The sequence below is a fragment of the Miniopterus natalensis genome, chromosome 19 (assembly GCF_054644295.1).
Source record: "Miniopterus natalensis isolate mMinNat1 chromosome 19, mMinNat1.hap1, whole genome shotgun sequence".
NCBI lineage: Eukaryota > Metazoa > Chordata > Mammalia > Chiroptera > Miniopteridae > Miniopterus > Miniopterus natalensis.
This window is the reverse complement of record NC_142099.1, coordinates 27,531,886-27,548,804: the sequence shown is the minus strand read 5'-3', so window position 1 is coordinate 27,548,804 and position 16,919 is coordinate 27,531,886. Positions and strand designations below refer to the sequence as shown.

The window sequence follows — 16,919 nt, the reverse complement described above, 5'->3', positions numbered from 1 at the left end:
AGGTTCAAGGGCCAAGCAAAAGTTAATAGATAAGACCAGTTTGTGGCACCTATACATGCAAAGTTCTGCACCTTAATTATTCACACCCAGCTACCTCCACTAGGGAGACAAGCAGGTTTGTGCTAGGTGAAACTTTTCCAGAAAACACTGCCCAGCCCTTCTTCACCTTGGCCTTAGCACACTTGACACCCTATTTTTCCCAAATGCAAATAACCCAAATGACAGAAAGACTATAATTCTCCCAACAAGGAAGAATTGCTCCTTTTATACTCAGAGGAGTTTTCCTAGATGCTCAGCTCATCCCCAGGTCTTCCTCAGGGAATAAAAAAAGTAAGAGAGAGCTTTGTCCTCTCTGAAGGCTGCCACCAAGTCAAACACTCTCACCTACCCCCCAACACAGTGGGTGCTGAGTGGTGGTAAGGTAAACACCAGCCAACCAATTCTTCCATGGGATCCCTGGGCCTTCTATGTTGACAGCTTCCCTTTAGAAGCTCAATTTATGAGCGTTTACTCCACAGGTGTGACTTTCAGACTTTGGCACCTATTTCTATTTAGATATCAAGTCTGGTTCCTAAGCAACCAGCTGGCTCCCCTCCCTCTCACTTCCCCCATCAGGGAGCCAGCTTACTATACTAGCAGAACAGGTCAAACAGAGATCAATCCTGGACAAATCAGCGCTTGAGGGAACTTTAATGAAAGCAAGAAAAAAAAAAGTGGTACAAGAACAATTCAGAAGGGTTCTGTTTCAGGCAGTTTTGCCTTGTACAAGTAGAATGAAGTCATCGAGTCGGAGTTTTAAAGCTGGCATTGCCCTGGCTGGTTTGGTTCAGGAATGAACAGTCCCGGGTTTGATTCTGGCCACGGGCATGTACCTCAGTTGCAGATTCAGTCCCTGGCCCCCGTTGGGGCCTGTGCAAGAAGCAACCAATCGATGTGTCACCCTCACATCAATGTTTCTTTCTCTCTCTCTCTTTCTCTCTTTTTCTTTCTCTCCCTCCCTTCCACTCTCTCTGAAAAGCAATGGAAAAAAATATCCTTGGGTGAAGATTTAAAAAAAAAAGAAGAAAGCTGGCATTATTTCAGGCATCATTCAAACCCCTTCACTTTACAGTAATGAAGCTGAAGCCCAAAGGTTAAGTGACTTGGTTCAAGGTTGCACATTGAGAGCAAAGCTGTAGCTAGGACCCTAGTGTCCAAACTCCCAGGCCAAATCTCCTTCTACTACATTATACTACCATTGGGATGTTTAAAAAAAGAAAGGGAAAGTATAAAGGGTGATTTTTCCATAAATTAAATCAACTTTGAGAACCAGACATAGCTGGAGAGTCAGAAACTACTAACATTGTTAGAAAGAAAAGAGGTTTAAAAAGCTGGTTAAATCTGAATAATAAAAAATATCCATCTGTACAATATTGTAAAAAAGACAAGGAAGACAGCATTCAGGGTTACTGAGCCGGCAGGGCAGGGGGCAGCTGCATGCTGGGGGGAGGCTGCATGGGCTGCCAGCTTTCCTGGGTCTGAAGGATGCGATACAGCTGCTTCAGCTGGGCAACGATGTTATCTTTGATGTCTGGAGTTGAGATCTGCAGGCGGACACTGCCGCTGTCAAAGGATCGTGTGAAATCGCCGGAAAACATCTCGTAGATCATCCGAGCCACCACCGGAATAACCTGTTTAGGACACAGAGCACACAGGTATCTGCTGAGGAAAAGGTATTTTTAAACAGCGGGTGGGACCCAAGATTGAAGGAAGGACCGGTGAGGCCCTGGGGAAGCCCCCCCACTCTAGATATAGGATATGCCTTTGTCTCTCTGAAACACCCTACTAAGGTTCACTCTAAAAGTTGGTTCAAATGAAGGTAAAGAATCTAGATGTCCCATCGCATCACATACCTAAACAAATAACTGCTTATTTAGCAAGACTTGTACCCCAATTTCATCTACCGCCTGCCTTCTTGTACAAATCCAGGGGCCAAACCCACGTGGTCTTGCTTCTACTTCCTAGAATAAGGTTATGTTCTTAAAAGTAATTCGAAGGTTTTTGTAAAAGAGCTGAAACGGGTCATATCCTGTTAGGTTTCAGCAAGACTCTAATGTCAGTAAGAGAATGAGAGACTAAATGCGTCATCCGTTTTGGGGACCCTGTATTCCCCAGCGTGGACCTACTGTTCAATGTACAGAGCTGGAGGGGATTCAAACCCACACAGGCTGATGGGTCCTCGCTCAAGGCTCTACCTCAGACCTAGGGGCTAAAGCTTTGATAAAAAGGTAAAGAGTTATTTGACACACCCTTATTTCCTCACCTGGACCAGGATGAGTTTCCTTTCCAGGGGTTTCCCATCTGGCCATTCTTCCCCAAAGCATAAGTAGATCTCAAATGGTGGCTGCTTCTCTATCTGTCCTTTCTGGTGGGCAATGAGATCTGCAGAAGGTGGAGAGCAAGTTCGCTGTACTGGGTCATTCCACATCCACTCAGTAAATACCACCCTTTCCGCTATCCTACTATGGTAGCCACTAGCCACAACATGTGCCTATTAAATTTAAGTTAATTAAAGTTAAATAGTTTCTTAGTCACATATACATGCTCAGTAGCCACATGTGGCCAGTGGCTACCATACTGGATAACGCAGATACAGAACATTTCCATCATTTCAGAGGACACCACTGAGTTAGACTTGGGGTTCAAACCATATTGTAAAGTTCACAACTCAGCGCTCTCCCTAAATTTGCCTGCTTGAATTCACCATTCAGATATGTTTCAAAGGAGGAGAGCATATGTTTGCTGATTATGATGAACAGGGTCACCTTCCAAAGTTAAGGATAAGCTGGTAGCATTTGGGGGGTAATGATGAGGCTGTTCCCTCTTCTGCCACTAAACGTGCCAAAACCAACCTAAAAATAGCTTCTAAGTACATAGCACTGGAGTGGAACAGCCTTCTTTGTTGCCCAGGTCACTTTCATCTTTCAAAACCAAGGTTCTCTTCGACCTTCATTTCCTCCAGGAAAATTTTTTTGGCTAAAATCTTTGCAGAGCCAGGGAAGGGGGGAGGGATGGAGGAAGACATATTTCCAGGGACCAGTTCCCACCATCAACCTTCTGAAAAGAGACTCACCACTAAGGAATGTTTCCAGACAAAACAGTTTGACCTTCTTTTGTCTCTCAATCAGGTTGGGAGCAACAAGCGATGGGGCACATGGCCCCGACCAGTACACCTTGCACTGGCACAGCCTGATGGCATAAATGGCGTGACCGCTGACCTCCAGGATCAGTCCTCTGTCCATGACGTCTAGCAGCTTGCTGGTGAACAGCTTCTGCTTCTCGTTGGTGATGTGCTCCGGACCTGGGAACTTGACCTGCTCCAGACTGACGGGACCAAAGAGCTCCTCCTGGTCAGGCATGGGACCCAGGTCCCCATAGAAGAGCCGGCAGCCCTGGGGGTTGCTCACGGTCAAGGTCTGCCCATACTCCTTCCCACGGTACTGAAACTTGATGTCCAGGTCAGTCACTGCAAGGTGAGAGAGGACAGTGAGAGTCCTGCTCTGCTCCTCTGCCTATTTATCCCTAAGACTCATGCAAGTCCATCAAGGCTGAGCCACCTTTCAACCAGCATTCAGGAAGGCCACTGCCATAGTTATCCTTCCTGCAATAAAGGGAGACATCAACATAACCCTGCAACAGTCACTCAAAAGGCTGTCTTGAAGCAAACAGTTCAAAGGTCCATCTATACTATCTCTGTTCAATCACCACACCCTAAGGGCTAGAATTTCTCCAAGCTAAGTTCTGGGTCCTGGTCTCCCCATTTCATATTGAATCTTTGTATCAATAGGCATTGAAGGAGCTAAAAACTAAGGTATCTGGTTTGTGTCATATTTTTGTCTCATTGTTTAAAGAAACCAGAGAAACAAGAAGAAATACCAAGTCATCTTTCTGTTTTAACGCTATCATAAAAAAGACACGGTTCACAGCAAACTAAATCTTCACTCAGCAAGTCTCCCTAAGGTCTTATGAAAGCTATTAGCCTCTTCGACAAAATTCTAGCATTCATTTGCACCCCACCCCAGTCCATGTGTGGATTGAAAGGGAAATGGAACATTGACAATGATTTTTTTTTGTAATAGAATTTTTAAAATTTTTTTATTGATTTGAGAGAGAAAGAGGAAGGGAGAAAGGGGAGGGGGAGGGGGGAGAAAGGAGGAGAGAGAGAGAGAGAGAGAGAGAGAGAGGGAGAGAGGGAGAGAGATTGAGATTGATTTGTTGTTTCACTTATTTATGCATTCATTGGTTGATTCTTATATGTTCCCTGACCAGGGATCAAACCTGCAACCTTGGCATATTGGGATGATGCTCTAACCAACTGAGCCACCTGGCCAGGGCAACAATGATTCTTCATTGAAATAAATTTGTGCCCAATCCAGAAAAAGATTTTTTCCGTGTCCTAAAGCCCCTCAAAATCCAAAAAAAACCCTTTACCAAATCCATGGCCATTACTTCTCTATCCCACAACTGGCCTTATCCCCAAATCCCCTAGCCCATCTGATAAGCCCGGGCCTCCCACCCACTTGAGAGGTGAGTAACCTGGAGCTGTAACCAATAGAGTACTCCCACAGGCAATCAGGTACAGACTAATGTTTCTTTACTTCTTCCCTGGTGACTCATCAGCAGCTGGCCAAGAACCAGACACAGAAGATACCTGTGGGAAAGGTAGCTATTCTATACAAGGCAAAGAAATGGAAGCAGAAGGCAAGGCAGGGAGGGACTATAATAGGAGCTGAAGGCCCATCAAGAAAGATCAGGGCTCACTTACTTGGAAGAGAGCTGATCCACAGCTCTGGAGAGCTATAGAAGGGCTGTATAGGTGCCTGGGGTACTTCCATCTCCAGAGGTTCCGTTTTGGGCCACACTGCTTCAGGGCTGCAGTTGCCCACACTGCAGTTGCTTACACTACAGTTGCCCACACTGGCTGGTGCCATGGGAGAACCTAGAACAGAAGGATGTGGGTGAGCAGGCGGGGGTACCACACATGCACAGCGCCTGGTCTGAGGCTCTGAACCCCAACAAAGTCAACAGATCAGAGTCAGACACTGGACCATGACTCAGTGGGGCAGCCCATCACGATTCCCACAGCCAACACAGGAAGAAACACGTTTCCCTTGCTTATGGGGAAACTGATCATATTGGTTCTCCCATAAACTCATAGTTATGAAAACCTGTGTTTGCTGAAGATTAACAGAGGGGTGAGTCTTCTCTGGGGTTAAATTAGTATGGGCATGTATGAGAGGTTCTCTGTTGTAAAATTTGAACCCTGCAATTAAATAGAATCTGGTTGTCTTTCATAAAATGAACCCAACGGAATTAGTTGATTAGCTTTGAGTAAGTGTTAGTTTAAAAAATTTCATTAAAAACAAAGACTTTTACATGCATTAAACATGTGGAAGGATACTCAAGGACCTGGAAAGATCTGCCTCCTCCAGCAGAGGAACTGGGAGGTTCAGGGACAGGATAGAAGGAAAACCTTTCCACTGATTACCTTTCCATACCATTATGAATTTTAAATCATGTCAGAGTATTATTTATTCAAAAGTATTCAATTAAAGCTCTTTTTAAAAAGAATTTTTAAAAAACCATCCTATTTCCCTGCTATTGGCAAAGTTGGCTCACTCCAAAGTCTACAGATTTCTCCTCCTAGCCTCACCTCTTAGGCATCTATTCTTCAACAATTCTTCTTCCTCTGCCCCAACAGCTCTGAAATCACACAGGTTAATGTTTCTTGGACCCTTTCTGTACAAGTCTGGTTAAATCTATGTCCCTATTTTACTTTCTTGTTTTTAATATATGTCAACTATCTTCCCCAAAAGGACCCAAGGATCCAAGTACCTCATTTGACCCATAGCAGCCAGATGGAACTAGAAAGGCAGTGAAAAGCTGCTCAACTGAATGCACGTCAAGGAGCATTTCAGTGGGCAGTTCAAGCAAAGATACTGCAGGGGTGCAGTTCGCCTTGTATTCAAGTATCCTCAGAATGTACAATGAGAGATGCAGCCCCTGCTCTGTCACACAGTGACCTTCCAACCTCTCGACTCATTTTTCCTGGGAAGCTGAATTCAAAAAGTCCACAAAAGAAAAGTCTCTTGCAGATAAATTATATCAGAGCCTAGAACTGAGAGCTGTAGAACCCACAAGTTCCCATCACACAGCCTTAGCGGAGTAGACCCTGTTAAGGAAGTGACACAAAACTTATACTGAGGGATAGAGCAGAAGAGTTTGCCTAGAATTTATGAAAATGATGCCTACAACTTGGCCTGAAGGAAATCAGCAAAATGTATAAAAGTTTATGTGCTTGCATGTGGGACTGGGAATGAATAACCGGGCCAGCAGAGTTCCCTTGCCTATGACCCCTACTTGCTGACAGACCAGCAGCCTGGCCACAGGGCCTTGGCCACTGCTCCCAGTGCAGTGGTGACGAAGGGGTCAGCAGTAGCAAGGTCAAAGCCTTCCTCAACCTTCTGGACCACCCATTGGCCCTACTCACCATTGATGTTCAGGAAGGGAAAGGTGTCCTGGATGGGAACATGGTGCTGTGACTGATCCAGCTCATCTTCCTCATCATCATCATCAACATCATTATCCTTTTCATCCCAAGGAGCAGATCCAGTGGATCCTACCAAGAAACAGACACACAGCCTGCAAGTGAACCCCTCAGGCTGCACCATTACCCCTGCAGCTGACCCGCTGCACAAGCTAGCACCGAGGGTCTCCGGGTTCAGTGTGCACCCTCAGCGCCCTCACCAAGAAGAGTGGGAGCTGAGGGTGTGTTGATCCCTGGTTCCACCTCTTTCCAAAAACCCTGATGTAAGCTCTTTTCCTCACCCCCATTCAGGAGCTACAAACCCTACTCCCTTCTCCAGAAATCTCTTGATTTGTACTGTAACCCTCTTCCTACACATTAGCACCCCTTTTAAGGGCTTAAGGACACCAACTTCTCTCCTTTATAATCTTAATGTGAGGACAGACCCTTCCCTTGTGGCAGGGCCTCACAAATCAAAATGATCTGGCTTTTAGTCAGTTCTCGTTAAGGATTGGCTAAACAGGAGGAGCAGGTGGCATTCTCTTAGGAAAAGTACCCTACACTTAAATGATCACTCACCACGATATTTATAGAGAACTTAAGGGTTTTTACATGTCAATGCCGATGATTCTCACAATAGCACTTGAACTAGGCAGGAAAAATAAGCGCTCACATCTTACAGCTGAAGAATCTGAGACTCACTAGATAAAATGCCTTGAGTCAATGTCCCACAAGTAGTGAAGTGATACGAACCAGGTTTAGTTCTAAGTTTTAATTCTTCCTTCTTCTAACTACCTGGCCTCCCCTCTTAGTGTTGAGTCCCAAAAGAAGTTATTTTTTCAGTAGAAACCTATACGCCCTAAGCAATCATGCTAGTACCTATTCCCCTAAGAGAGCAAGAAGATTTTGCTATGTTTACGTCTTCTTTTCTCTGGGTCCTTCTTAGGGAAAGGCTTTCTTGCTTTACCAGTCTTAACTGCAATAAGCCAGGCAATTTTGAAGTCGACTATCTCTTTAAGAGTCCAGCCTAGAACTTGGCATATGATCCACCTTCTCCCCAGCAGCTGGGGCCTCACCTGGGTTAATGATCGAGCCCTGGGGCTGGGGGATGTCACACACTTGATATATCTTCACTGGGTTCATGGGCACCTCCTTGGTGCCATCATACATCAGGTTGAATTCCCTGCTCTTGTTCAGAGCACAGCGGAGCTGGGCCTTCCATTTGGCCGGGTCAGGGTCATCCACCCCTTCCTGGTACTTCCCTGTCTCCACAGCCCAGGCCTGAGGAATAGGAAACTGCAGTGAGTGCCTACTGATGCCCAGAAACGCTGCAAAGTGCCCACCCTCTCTCATACACACACGCACACACACCCCTGCTGACTGCCCCACCATCCCAACCCCAATCTACAGGGACCGCAGCAGGAAACACCACCCTCAAGACCAGGCCAGGCAGGGCCTACGGGAAATTAAGCCATGTACAAACATAGTCTTTGAAAGGAGGAGCCTAATCTCGAGAGTTAGTGCCAGCACCGCCAGTCAAGACCACCACCATGGCTATAATGAAGGGTTGAAAATAAAGAAAAGTATAGAAAAAATATACTCCAAAACGCTAGAGTAACTTCGGATAGCAGGATTTCCAGTAAAAAAAAAATTAGGGGAGGGGATCTAAAGCCCCAAAAGTTTTTTTTTTGGCTGACTTGTTTTTTGACATGAATTACTCATCTAATAATAAGGCAAAGGGAGATGGCATATGGTATAAAGAATTTGGCTTTGCCGCTCCCTCCCCCTTCAATCTTCAATCTGATGCATAAATAACTGTAGAAATCAAGTGACTTTAGGAGGGACAGGAGGACAGGAAGCACTCTGGAAGTTCAGCTTGCCTCAGCTTATGGCTGAAGGCCTCAGGTCCTAATAGACCCATAGCCCCTGCCTTTCCCCATTTCCTCAAACTCCCACTCCACTGGAAGCATTTGCTGGAAACACCAGTGGCTGGTGGCATTGGCTAAAACCACTTTGGCTCCTCTCTGGTTCCTCCTTCTAGGTCTAACAGGCATTTACATTTGTGCTCACAGGACATCCACGCTCCCCCACTGCTAACGTATTCTCAGATCTCCGTGCTTTCTCCAGGAGCCTAGCATATGTTCTGATGCAGAAAGGGGGGATAGCGTTAGCAGGGTGCTCACGTTCAGGAACCGCATACTAACTTGCTCGCGCTGACAGGACATATCACTCGTCCAGTCCCAACCCTCCACCTCTGTTCCTGACCAAAGACTTCTTCCTCCGGCTGAAATGCAGTTTTTCTGCCCCATCCTTTGAGATCTCTGATCGACTTCAGGCACTCCCAGCAGAGCCTCACAATCGAGAGGAAGTTTCTTCCAAGAGCTAATCTAAATCCCTCTCCTCTAGTTCAGCCTCACTTCTCGCCATCTTCTCCAGACTTGGGAGCTCCTCCATTTGTTAAGAAGTAGAAAATGAAGATATTTGACAGAGCTGTGCTGCCCCAGGTGGCTTGGCAGGCACCATTCCATCCAACTCCTATCGAGGGTTTCAACTTCACTGGCCCCTGGTGTCTGACAAGCACACCTCCAGCTGTGTCTCATGCTACCTGGCCTCACCTGTGTCCCTGTTTATCTGATCCTCTGTGCCCACTCCCATTCTGGCCCCACCCAATGGGCTTGGGCTGTGCTGACTTTGGCTCGGGTCTGCAAATTTCTGTGGCTCCCTAAATCCCTACCCCTCCGTGGAGAACAGCCAGACTAACCCAGAACCACAGCCCCAGTCTTGCTGCTCACAGCAGAGCTATTCCCCAGGGCCCATGCAGATGGCATTGAGGTGCCCATTCTGATGCAGCAGAAGGTAGCACCCAACACATGGCCATCATTGTAATTTATAAATATCACTTGTTCAAACCCACTCTGAGTCATGCTTCTGAGATTCTGGTTACTGTACAGGTCCCTATTTCTCTTCCTAAAATGGAAATAATCCCTGCATTTTTATAGTAATTTATGAGTCCCTTCCCATACATTCTTCCATTCAATTTTCACAATAGTCCGGTGAGGCAAGCAAGACTGGGCTCATGCCCACTTTACTGAAGGGGAATCTAAAGCCCAAAGAGATTATGTGACTTGCTCAAGACCACACATGCAATTGATGGTAGCAGGACCTGAAGCCAGGTCTCCCATTCCTAGTCAAAAGGGGCAGTGTGGGAATGTGGGAGCAGATAGTTCTGGGTTCAAATCATGACCCCACCACATCTTGGCAGTGTGATTTTGGCAAGTTACTTAGCCCCTCAGAGACTTAGCTTCTGCATCTACAACATGACAGTAAGTTCCCTTACAGAGCTGTCAAGAATTAAATGATATAATGGGCATAGGGTGTGGACCAGGCACCCACTTAACGCTAGTGCCCCCACGCCTACCCCACAATCCTGTCAAAGGCTGGTCAGAGCTTTGGGCCTGTGAAAGCAACCTCACTCTTCTCCTAACTTCCAAGGCTCTCCCTTAGCATTCTGAAAACAGATACACAGATAGAAATAAGCCAAAGCAGCTTCCCACAGCCACCTTTTCCTCAAGCCCTAAGCATGCAGATCGCTCTCCTGAGTGGGGCTTCCAGGAACCAGCCTCTTCCTCCATGGCCAGCCACCACCAGACACTTCAACAGAAACCCAATTTCAGGCCAGCTGGGCAGGGCAGGCCCATTCCCCCTCTGTACCAACTCAAATGTTGGTGCTTGTTTACGGACGTTTTCCTAGCCCTTTTATGTCATTATCTAATTTAATTTAACTTTTTAAAAATATGTCTTTATTGATTTCAGAGAGAGGAAGGGAGAAGGAGAGACAGAAACATCAATGATGAGAGTCATTGATTGGCTGCCTCCTGCATGTATCCTATTAGGGGACCCAAAACCTGGGTATGTGCCCTGACCCAGAATCAAACCGTGATCACTTGGATCATAGGTCGATGCTCAGCTGTTGAGCCATACCGGCCGGGCTCATTATTTAATTTTAAATTAAGTGCTCGTTTACTTTGTAAGTAATCTCAGGCCGATTTTCTCTCTGCCTCTTGTCTCTACACTTGACATGACTGAGTCAGGTGGGAAACATCTCCAGGATGGCTCTCCTTTGAGATGTAAGCCCACCTTTCCTGATCCAGTCTCAGCAAGATTTTGCCAGGCCCACGGTAGAGACTGGATTTAACTTCTGACCTGCAGCTTATAGTCAGGAAAAAAGGGATGAACTCACTTATTGGTGCCTTGGGGGTGCAGTAACGAAAGCCACTCATGAGCTGGGAGACTGACCCGCATAGAGAAGTTGGTCTGGAGATGAGGTGCAGGCTACCAAGTTACCGACCACATCATACCTTTTCCCACAAGCAGCTTCTCACCAACTTCTGTCTACATCTAGCTCTGATTTCACTTAACTTTTGTAAAATTCCAGGTGGTTAAAACTTGTTTTCAGTTAAGTAAAATTACTCTCATATCATAGCTATTTTTTTGTTATTTTAATGTAGTTTTAATTTTTTTTATTTTTAAATTATTTTTCAATTACGGTTGACGTACAATATTATGTTAGTTTCAGGTATACAACATAGTGATTTGATATGTATGTAATTTACAAAGTGACCCCCTTGGTAAGTCTAGTACCCATCTGACACCATGCATAGTTATTACAATATTATTGACTATATCCTCTATGCGGCTTTTTATTTTAAGAAACCATATTTGTATAATAAAAACATAATGAATCACCTTTAATTTTTAAGTGGAGGTATGGATGGGGCAAAGTATCTTAATATCAAAATAAAAACTTGCAGAGGGCTCTCTACACGTTCCTACAGACTCTGTTAGGAGCCTGCTGACACTCGGCTCTGCCCTGGTCTGAGCAGCCATCCCCAGGCCCGAATCCCTTTCTTCAGAGCAAGAGCCCTGAGTGAATGAAGAGGAGGAATTAACTGCTGATGCTTGGGAGCTTCTGGAACAACTCACAGGAGTCTGGCCAACTTTACCTGCGATCCCTCGGAATGCAAATTGAGAACCTTCGACCAGTGGGAAAGAATAAATGACCTCAGCCACTAGAGACGTGCCCCAACAAGAGATTACTCTGTCTGCTAAGTTTGGGAACCCCCATCATAAAGACTGTTGCATCAGCATTTTGGATATAGTATATTCCTCGTGTCAAAAGAGAACACAGAACAGAGCATAAATGCCAAAAGGTCTGAGGGAACTGGAAAAACGTTTCAAGTCACATGGAAAGGTCCTTTACCTTGAAAATGGTGTTTTCCTCCTCCTGTTGGGGGCTATGCCGGGTGGCATGTTTCCAGGGAATCTGGAAGCGTTTGGAGTCCCTGTGCAGCCAGATGAGCCCAGGGTACAGGCCGCTATCCACCTGGGCCACCAGCCAGGGCTTCAGCCGAACTCTGCGGGGGTGGAGGGCCATGATCTGGGTGGGGGAGGGGGCAGAAATGGGGAGAGCAGGAGAATTAGGCCGGTCGCTGGGAATTTTTCCCAGCCACTGTTCCCTTATGATAGAGCTACAGTTTCATTAGATTACAGCAAAGAAACTAAATATGGGAATAAACTGTGCCAGGTGGGGAAGGAAAGAAAAGAGGTTATAAGGTTCCTTTGATTCTAATTCCAAAGCCATTTATACTCCATGCTCCAGCCAAATCAGACTGATCATGAAGTAGATCACATTTCTTCTATTTAAATCCTGAAGCAGAAAAATGAAAAGATGATGTCATCTCTGCTGGAACACAGTCCTTCTTGAAGTACCAAGGGCTTTGGAAGAGAAGGGAAATCGCTCTTTTCAAACTCACCTCAGGAGAGGGAGGAAAAATACTTATGGAAACAATAGGAATGTGGGCAAGACCCTGAAGCACGCTCTCTTTTTAGGCAAGAAAACTAAAGATAAATGGGAATATTTTAGTAAGAAATGACACCATCGTTGTGAGAGAGAAGTAGGCTGGGGGATGGGGAGGAAGGGTCCCAGTTCCAAAGTCCTCAACTTACGTAGATGAGCTGGTAGTGTGTCCACCAGGATCTGAAGAGCTGGGCCTCGAGTCAGCTGTCCTTTCCCTGGGCCTCCCAAAGATTCTGTACCAAGAAAAAGGGGACTGACTTGGTTATCGCAGAAAAATCCAGTGTGTGGGAGAAGTCTTGGGGATGCTGGGGAAAAAGGCTCTGAGAACCCTGCCCTGCAGCTGAGTCTGGTCAGGCTCAGAAGCCCTAGAATAATGGAATACCACTGTCCCTAACCCTAGAGCACTAAAGACAGTGCCTGTCCTGTTAGGACAGCCTCCTTACGTGGGTCAGTTTAATTCCCCAAAGAGGCTGAAGGGAACTGATTGGTTGCAGGAGCCAGCCTGGGTAAAGTCTATAATTGATTCTCATAAAAATGCCCAGGCATAGCAGATAACATTCAAGCCAGCCCACATGCACAACAGGTAACAAAGCCTTGACAGGATTTTGGATTGCGTGCCGAAGGAAAAGCCAGTCACTGGAGAAATATTTGCCTGGGATGTTGTGCTTAGATTTTCTTTCTTGGTGTTCTTATTTTACTTGGTTTTTACTTAAGATGAGAAAGAAACACCTGAAAAATAGCATTCATTCAACAAATAGTTGGTCATCAGCTATTGTGTATCAGGCACTATGCCAGTTACTCAACACTAAAGCTCAATGTTCTCATCAGACTCTTTCCCGAAGAAATCCACATTAGAACCGCTCAAGCCCCACAAAGACCAGAGGAGGAAAGGAAGACAAATAAGTCACCTTCCTACCCAAAAGACCCCTACCTGGATCCCGGTTCAGAAACCAAACTAGTTGAGTCAGCGAAAGGCTCCCATTCCGAGGAGCTTAGCTGAGGGGCTGGCCACCAGAACACCACTTCTCTCCCCAGCCAGACTTCCATCCAACGGGGAAAACCCAAACCCAACTCAGCCCCTGGCACTTTAAGAGCAAGGCAAGACCTGCACTCACCTGAGCCTTCTGACCCAGTTACCAACTCCTGCAACTGAAACCTTCCCCCTGGGAGCACAGCTCAGTGGGCAGGTGAGGTTGGTTGGCATGCAGAGTTCAAGTGCCCCCCGCCCCCTGGTCTTGGCCTTGGTTTAGGTTGTTTTGCAGGGAAGCAAGACGAGCCATTAAAACACAGAGACCAGTTACCTTATAAGGAGGAGAGAACACATTCTCCCAAGGGCAACTTCTACCTTCTCCTCAGCCCTAGCCTACTGGGCGGGGGAGGGGGCAAGGGAAGGTTGAAAGGAATAGAAAAGTGGGTAGCCAGCCAGTCAACCCAGAGAGGGGCTTTTGAGAATTTATACTGCAATGCGTTTAAGTCCTGTGTCTGGGCCTGTCTGATGTGTGCAATCCACCTCTTGATGGATCGTGGACTTTGAAGAAAAGTATTTATTCTAGTTGATCCACACAGCCCATGAAGAAAAAAATTAAGGCAACCAGGCCAACACAAGGAACTGCACGTAGTAATGGGAAAGGAGAAGCAGCCACCCATGGAGATCGGTGATTAAGATCTAGAGGCCTGGGTTCTAAGCGTTCTCCCAAGATGGCAGTACCCATGAGCAACCCGCCCCAGCCTGCCCTCCTCCATGCCCGCCCCACCTCCATCGCTGCTAACCAGCCTCTCCACCTTCTGAAAGTCAGCCAAGATCTCCCCCCACCTGCCGCCCGGTAACTAAGACTTAAAACAGGCGGAGAGGGGAAAACTGGAAGCAACCAAATAACAGAGGAGAAGCTAATTACACATTCACAGGCTGCAGGATTGAGCAGCCATTAACGACAGGGCATCTGAAGAATTTTTATTGGATTGGGGAAAATGTTTACAGTATGGAGTTAAGGGGGGAAATGCTGCATATACTATTGACTGTAGAGTAGTATCTCCACCTTGTAACAAACATGCACTTGGGTGCGTATCCACGTACACACAGAATTTCAAAAAGGAAAGAAAGAATGCACCAGTGCACCAAGATGTTCGCAGTGGTTACCTGGATATAGGATTATGAGTGAATTTTATACTTGCCTATATACTTTTTATATATGATTCATCTTGTCCCGCAATGACATGTTTCGATTTATAATTTAAAAAAAAAACAAAAAACTACTAGTATGTATGTATACTTTTTGAACCAGAGGAAGCTAAGACATTTCTTGGCCACTGGAAGGTATAAAAGATGACGGCCTTCAACTTGATGAGACCATGGCAACAACCCTTTATATCTACGCAGGCTTCGCAGTTTTTACATGCGTTTTTACTTAACGTGTCTGATTTCATCCTCATGGTCTGGACATGGTATTATCCGTGTCCCCCAAAATAGCTGGGTTAATTGAGACACAGTAAACTTAAGTGCTTTGTCTGGGGCCTGGATTCAACACTTCTGAGTCAGAGTGTGCTGTACCAAATCCTGCCACTGCGCCCTGCCATCCCAGTCCCCTCCTTCTTCTACGCACTGAGTAAACCAAAAACACCAACAAAGATGCCAGCAGCATGGAGGGCCGATGAAGTGGCTGGGAGGAGACTGCATGACACCCATCTCCAAACACACCTAAATCAGAGTTCTCGTTCAAAACACTCTCACCACCCAAATCCCAATGCCCACAGAACAACTTTTGGCCTGGTTGAACTCAGTCCTGGTATCTCTAACTGCCATCGCAGCGCAATTCAAGGCCTGTGTCTCCAACGTGCATTTAACCAGACAAAGAACAGAGATGCTAACCCACCCACTCCCCTCACAATGGGCACTGAGCAGGCACACTTTCAACCTCCGCAAGGCACTAGTCGTGCTCCCTCATACCCCCACTCCAAAGGGCAAGTCCTCTATAAACAGCCCACTGCCACCTCTGCAGCTCCTGCCCAGACAGGTTTCCAGGGGCACAGCTACCCCAAAGCTGAGACTTGGCTGTCAGTGGTTTTCCGCGGAGTAAAACACACCGCTGTTTCTTGCAGACAGGCCTCAGTGGTGGTCCTGTTTTTTCCCAGCCTCCTGGAGGGAACTGAAATGCCAACCTCCAGGTTCCCAGTCTTTCCTCCCTTAGGTTAGCACTGCTCAGGGGTAAATTCTGGTCAAATTCCCGTGCCCTTCTTCTCCGCGGGACTGAACTTGGGGGCCGGCGAGGGGGAAAGTGCAGGGTACTGGGTGCTGCTGACCTGCACTCCTTATACATATGTTAAACCCTAAACAACTCTCCTGGTTCCACACCCGCTTTCACCAGCTGACTCAAGTGCCTTCTCCCTCTCCCTTCCCTGGCTTCCACTTTTGACATCCAGCAAGAGCAGGGCTGGGGTAGGGATGCCCCCTTTACCACCAAGCAGCTCCCTCTACAGTGTGGCACCCGGGCCTCCCTTCCAGCCAGGCCTGGGAGGCTTTCCACATTCTCCACACCACCAGCCCTCCAGCCCCGACAGAAGAAGAGGGCCTCACCCCCAAGCCACCACGCCCCGCGCCACCCTCCCAGCACCTAGCTTGGCCACTTGGAAATCCACTGGCGTTTCCCAGGGCGGGGGCCTGACTGCGCTAAAGAAATTCATGGAGAGAAAACAAACTGGCTAAAGCTCTTGGTCTCCCCCACCCCCAATTTCCCCAAACACCCACCAGCACCAAGGGCCAGCGGGCCTGGGAATTCCCCTCCTGGGCAACGCAGAGGCCGGCGGCCCGGCGAGACTAAAGGGGTGGAGACGCCTTAGCACCCTCCGACGGTGGGTGGGTAGGAGCCGAGAGCAGGCTGGTTGGGAGGGGAGGGAGAGGGAGTCGACAGAGTCGGGAGCGCCCAGCGCTAGGACACCCCAAAAGCCACCTGGAGAAGGTCGACAGGCAGCCAGCCCCACGGGGTATCCCCCCCAAAAAATCAGATGTCCCGCAGCGAGTTTTCCTAACGCCACGAACTCAAGAGCAGATCTTTCTCCACCAGCGGGCGTGTCCGTCCCAACCCTCCCCCCCCCAAATTAGCCTCCAGAAGTTGGCTCCCCACCTTTCCTCAGTCCGGCTACCAGAAGCGCACGTCCCTCCGAACCATGTCCCCGGTTGAGATCGCCAGTCGCCGCCGCGCTCCCCGCCGGGTCGGGAAAGGAGCACCTGGCTGCGCGCAGGTAGGGAGTGCGGGCTCCGCTCCCGGTCCCGCACCGGCCCTTACCTGCTCCGCCCAGGTGCGCCCAGCTCACGTCAGCGCCTCGCCCTGGACGCCGCGGGCCCCTTGGCCACCTGGCCACGCCCCCCAGGTGTGGCCACACCCCCCGCGCCCGGGATTGGCGGGTTGCGAGAAATAGGAAACTGTTCCTGGGAGGCCCCGCCCCGCCCCTGGCCGGGCAGAGAGTGTCCAGACCCCCGGTCACGCCTGGTGACCTGGGCGC

At 47.7% G+C, this 16,919-nt stretch overlaps 1 protein-coding gene across 1 annotated transcript; it reads right to left on the bottom strand.

The window, feature by feature from the left end:
• Nucleotides 1-673: 673 nt before the first annotated feature.
• IRF6 (interferon regulatory factor 6) lies at nucleotides 674-16,672 on the bottom strand. Its single transcript, XM_016207484.2, has 9 exons — nucleotides 16,541-16,672; nucleotides 12,572-12,655; nucleotides 11,826-12,002; nucleotides 7,642-7,846; nucleotides 6,530-6,658; nucleotides 4,805-4,978; nucleotides 3,113-3,505; nucleotides 2,303-2,421; nucleotides 674-1,670 (listed from the first exon to the last, which is right to left on the bottom strand). Exons 3-9 carry the CDS (start codon nucleotides 11,997-11,999, stop codon nucleotides 1,446-1,448), a joined length of 1,419 nt encoding a protein of 472 aa, XP_016062970.1. The 5' UTR covers nucleotides 12,000-12,002; nucleotides 12,572-12,655; nucleotides 16,541-16,672; the 3' UTR covers nucleotides 674-1,445.
• Nucleotides 16,673-16,919: the final 247 nt, after the last annotated feature.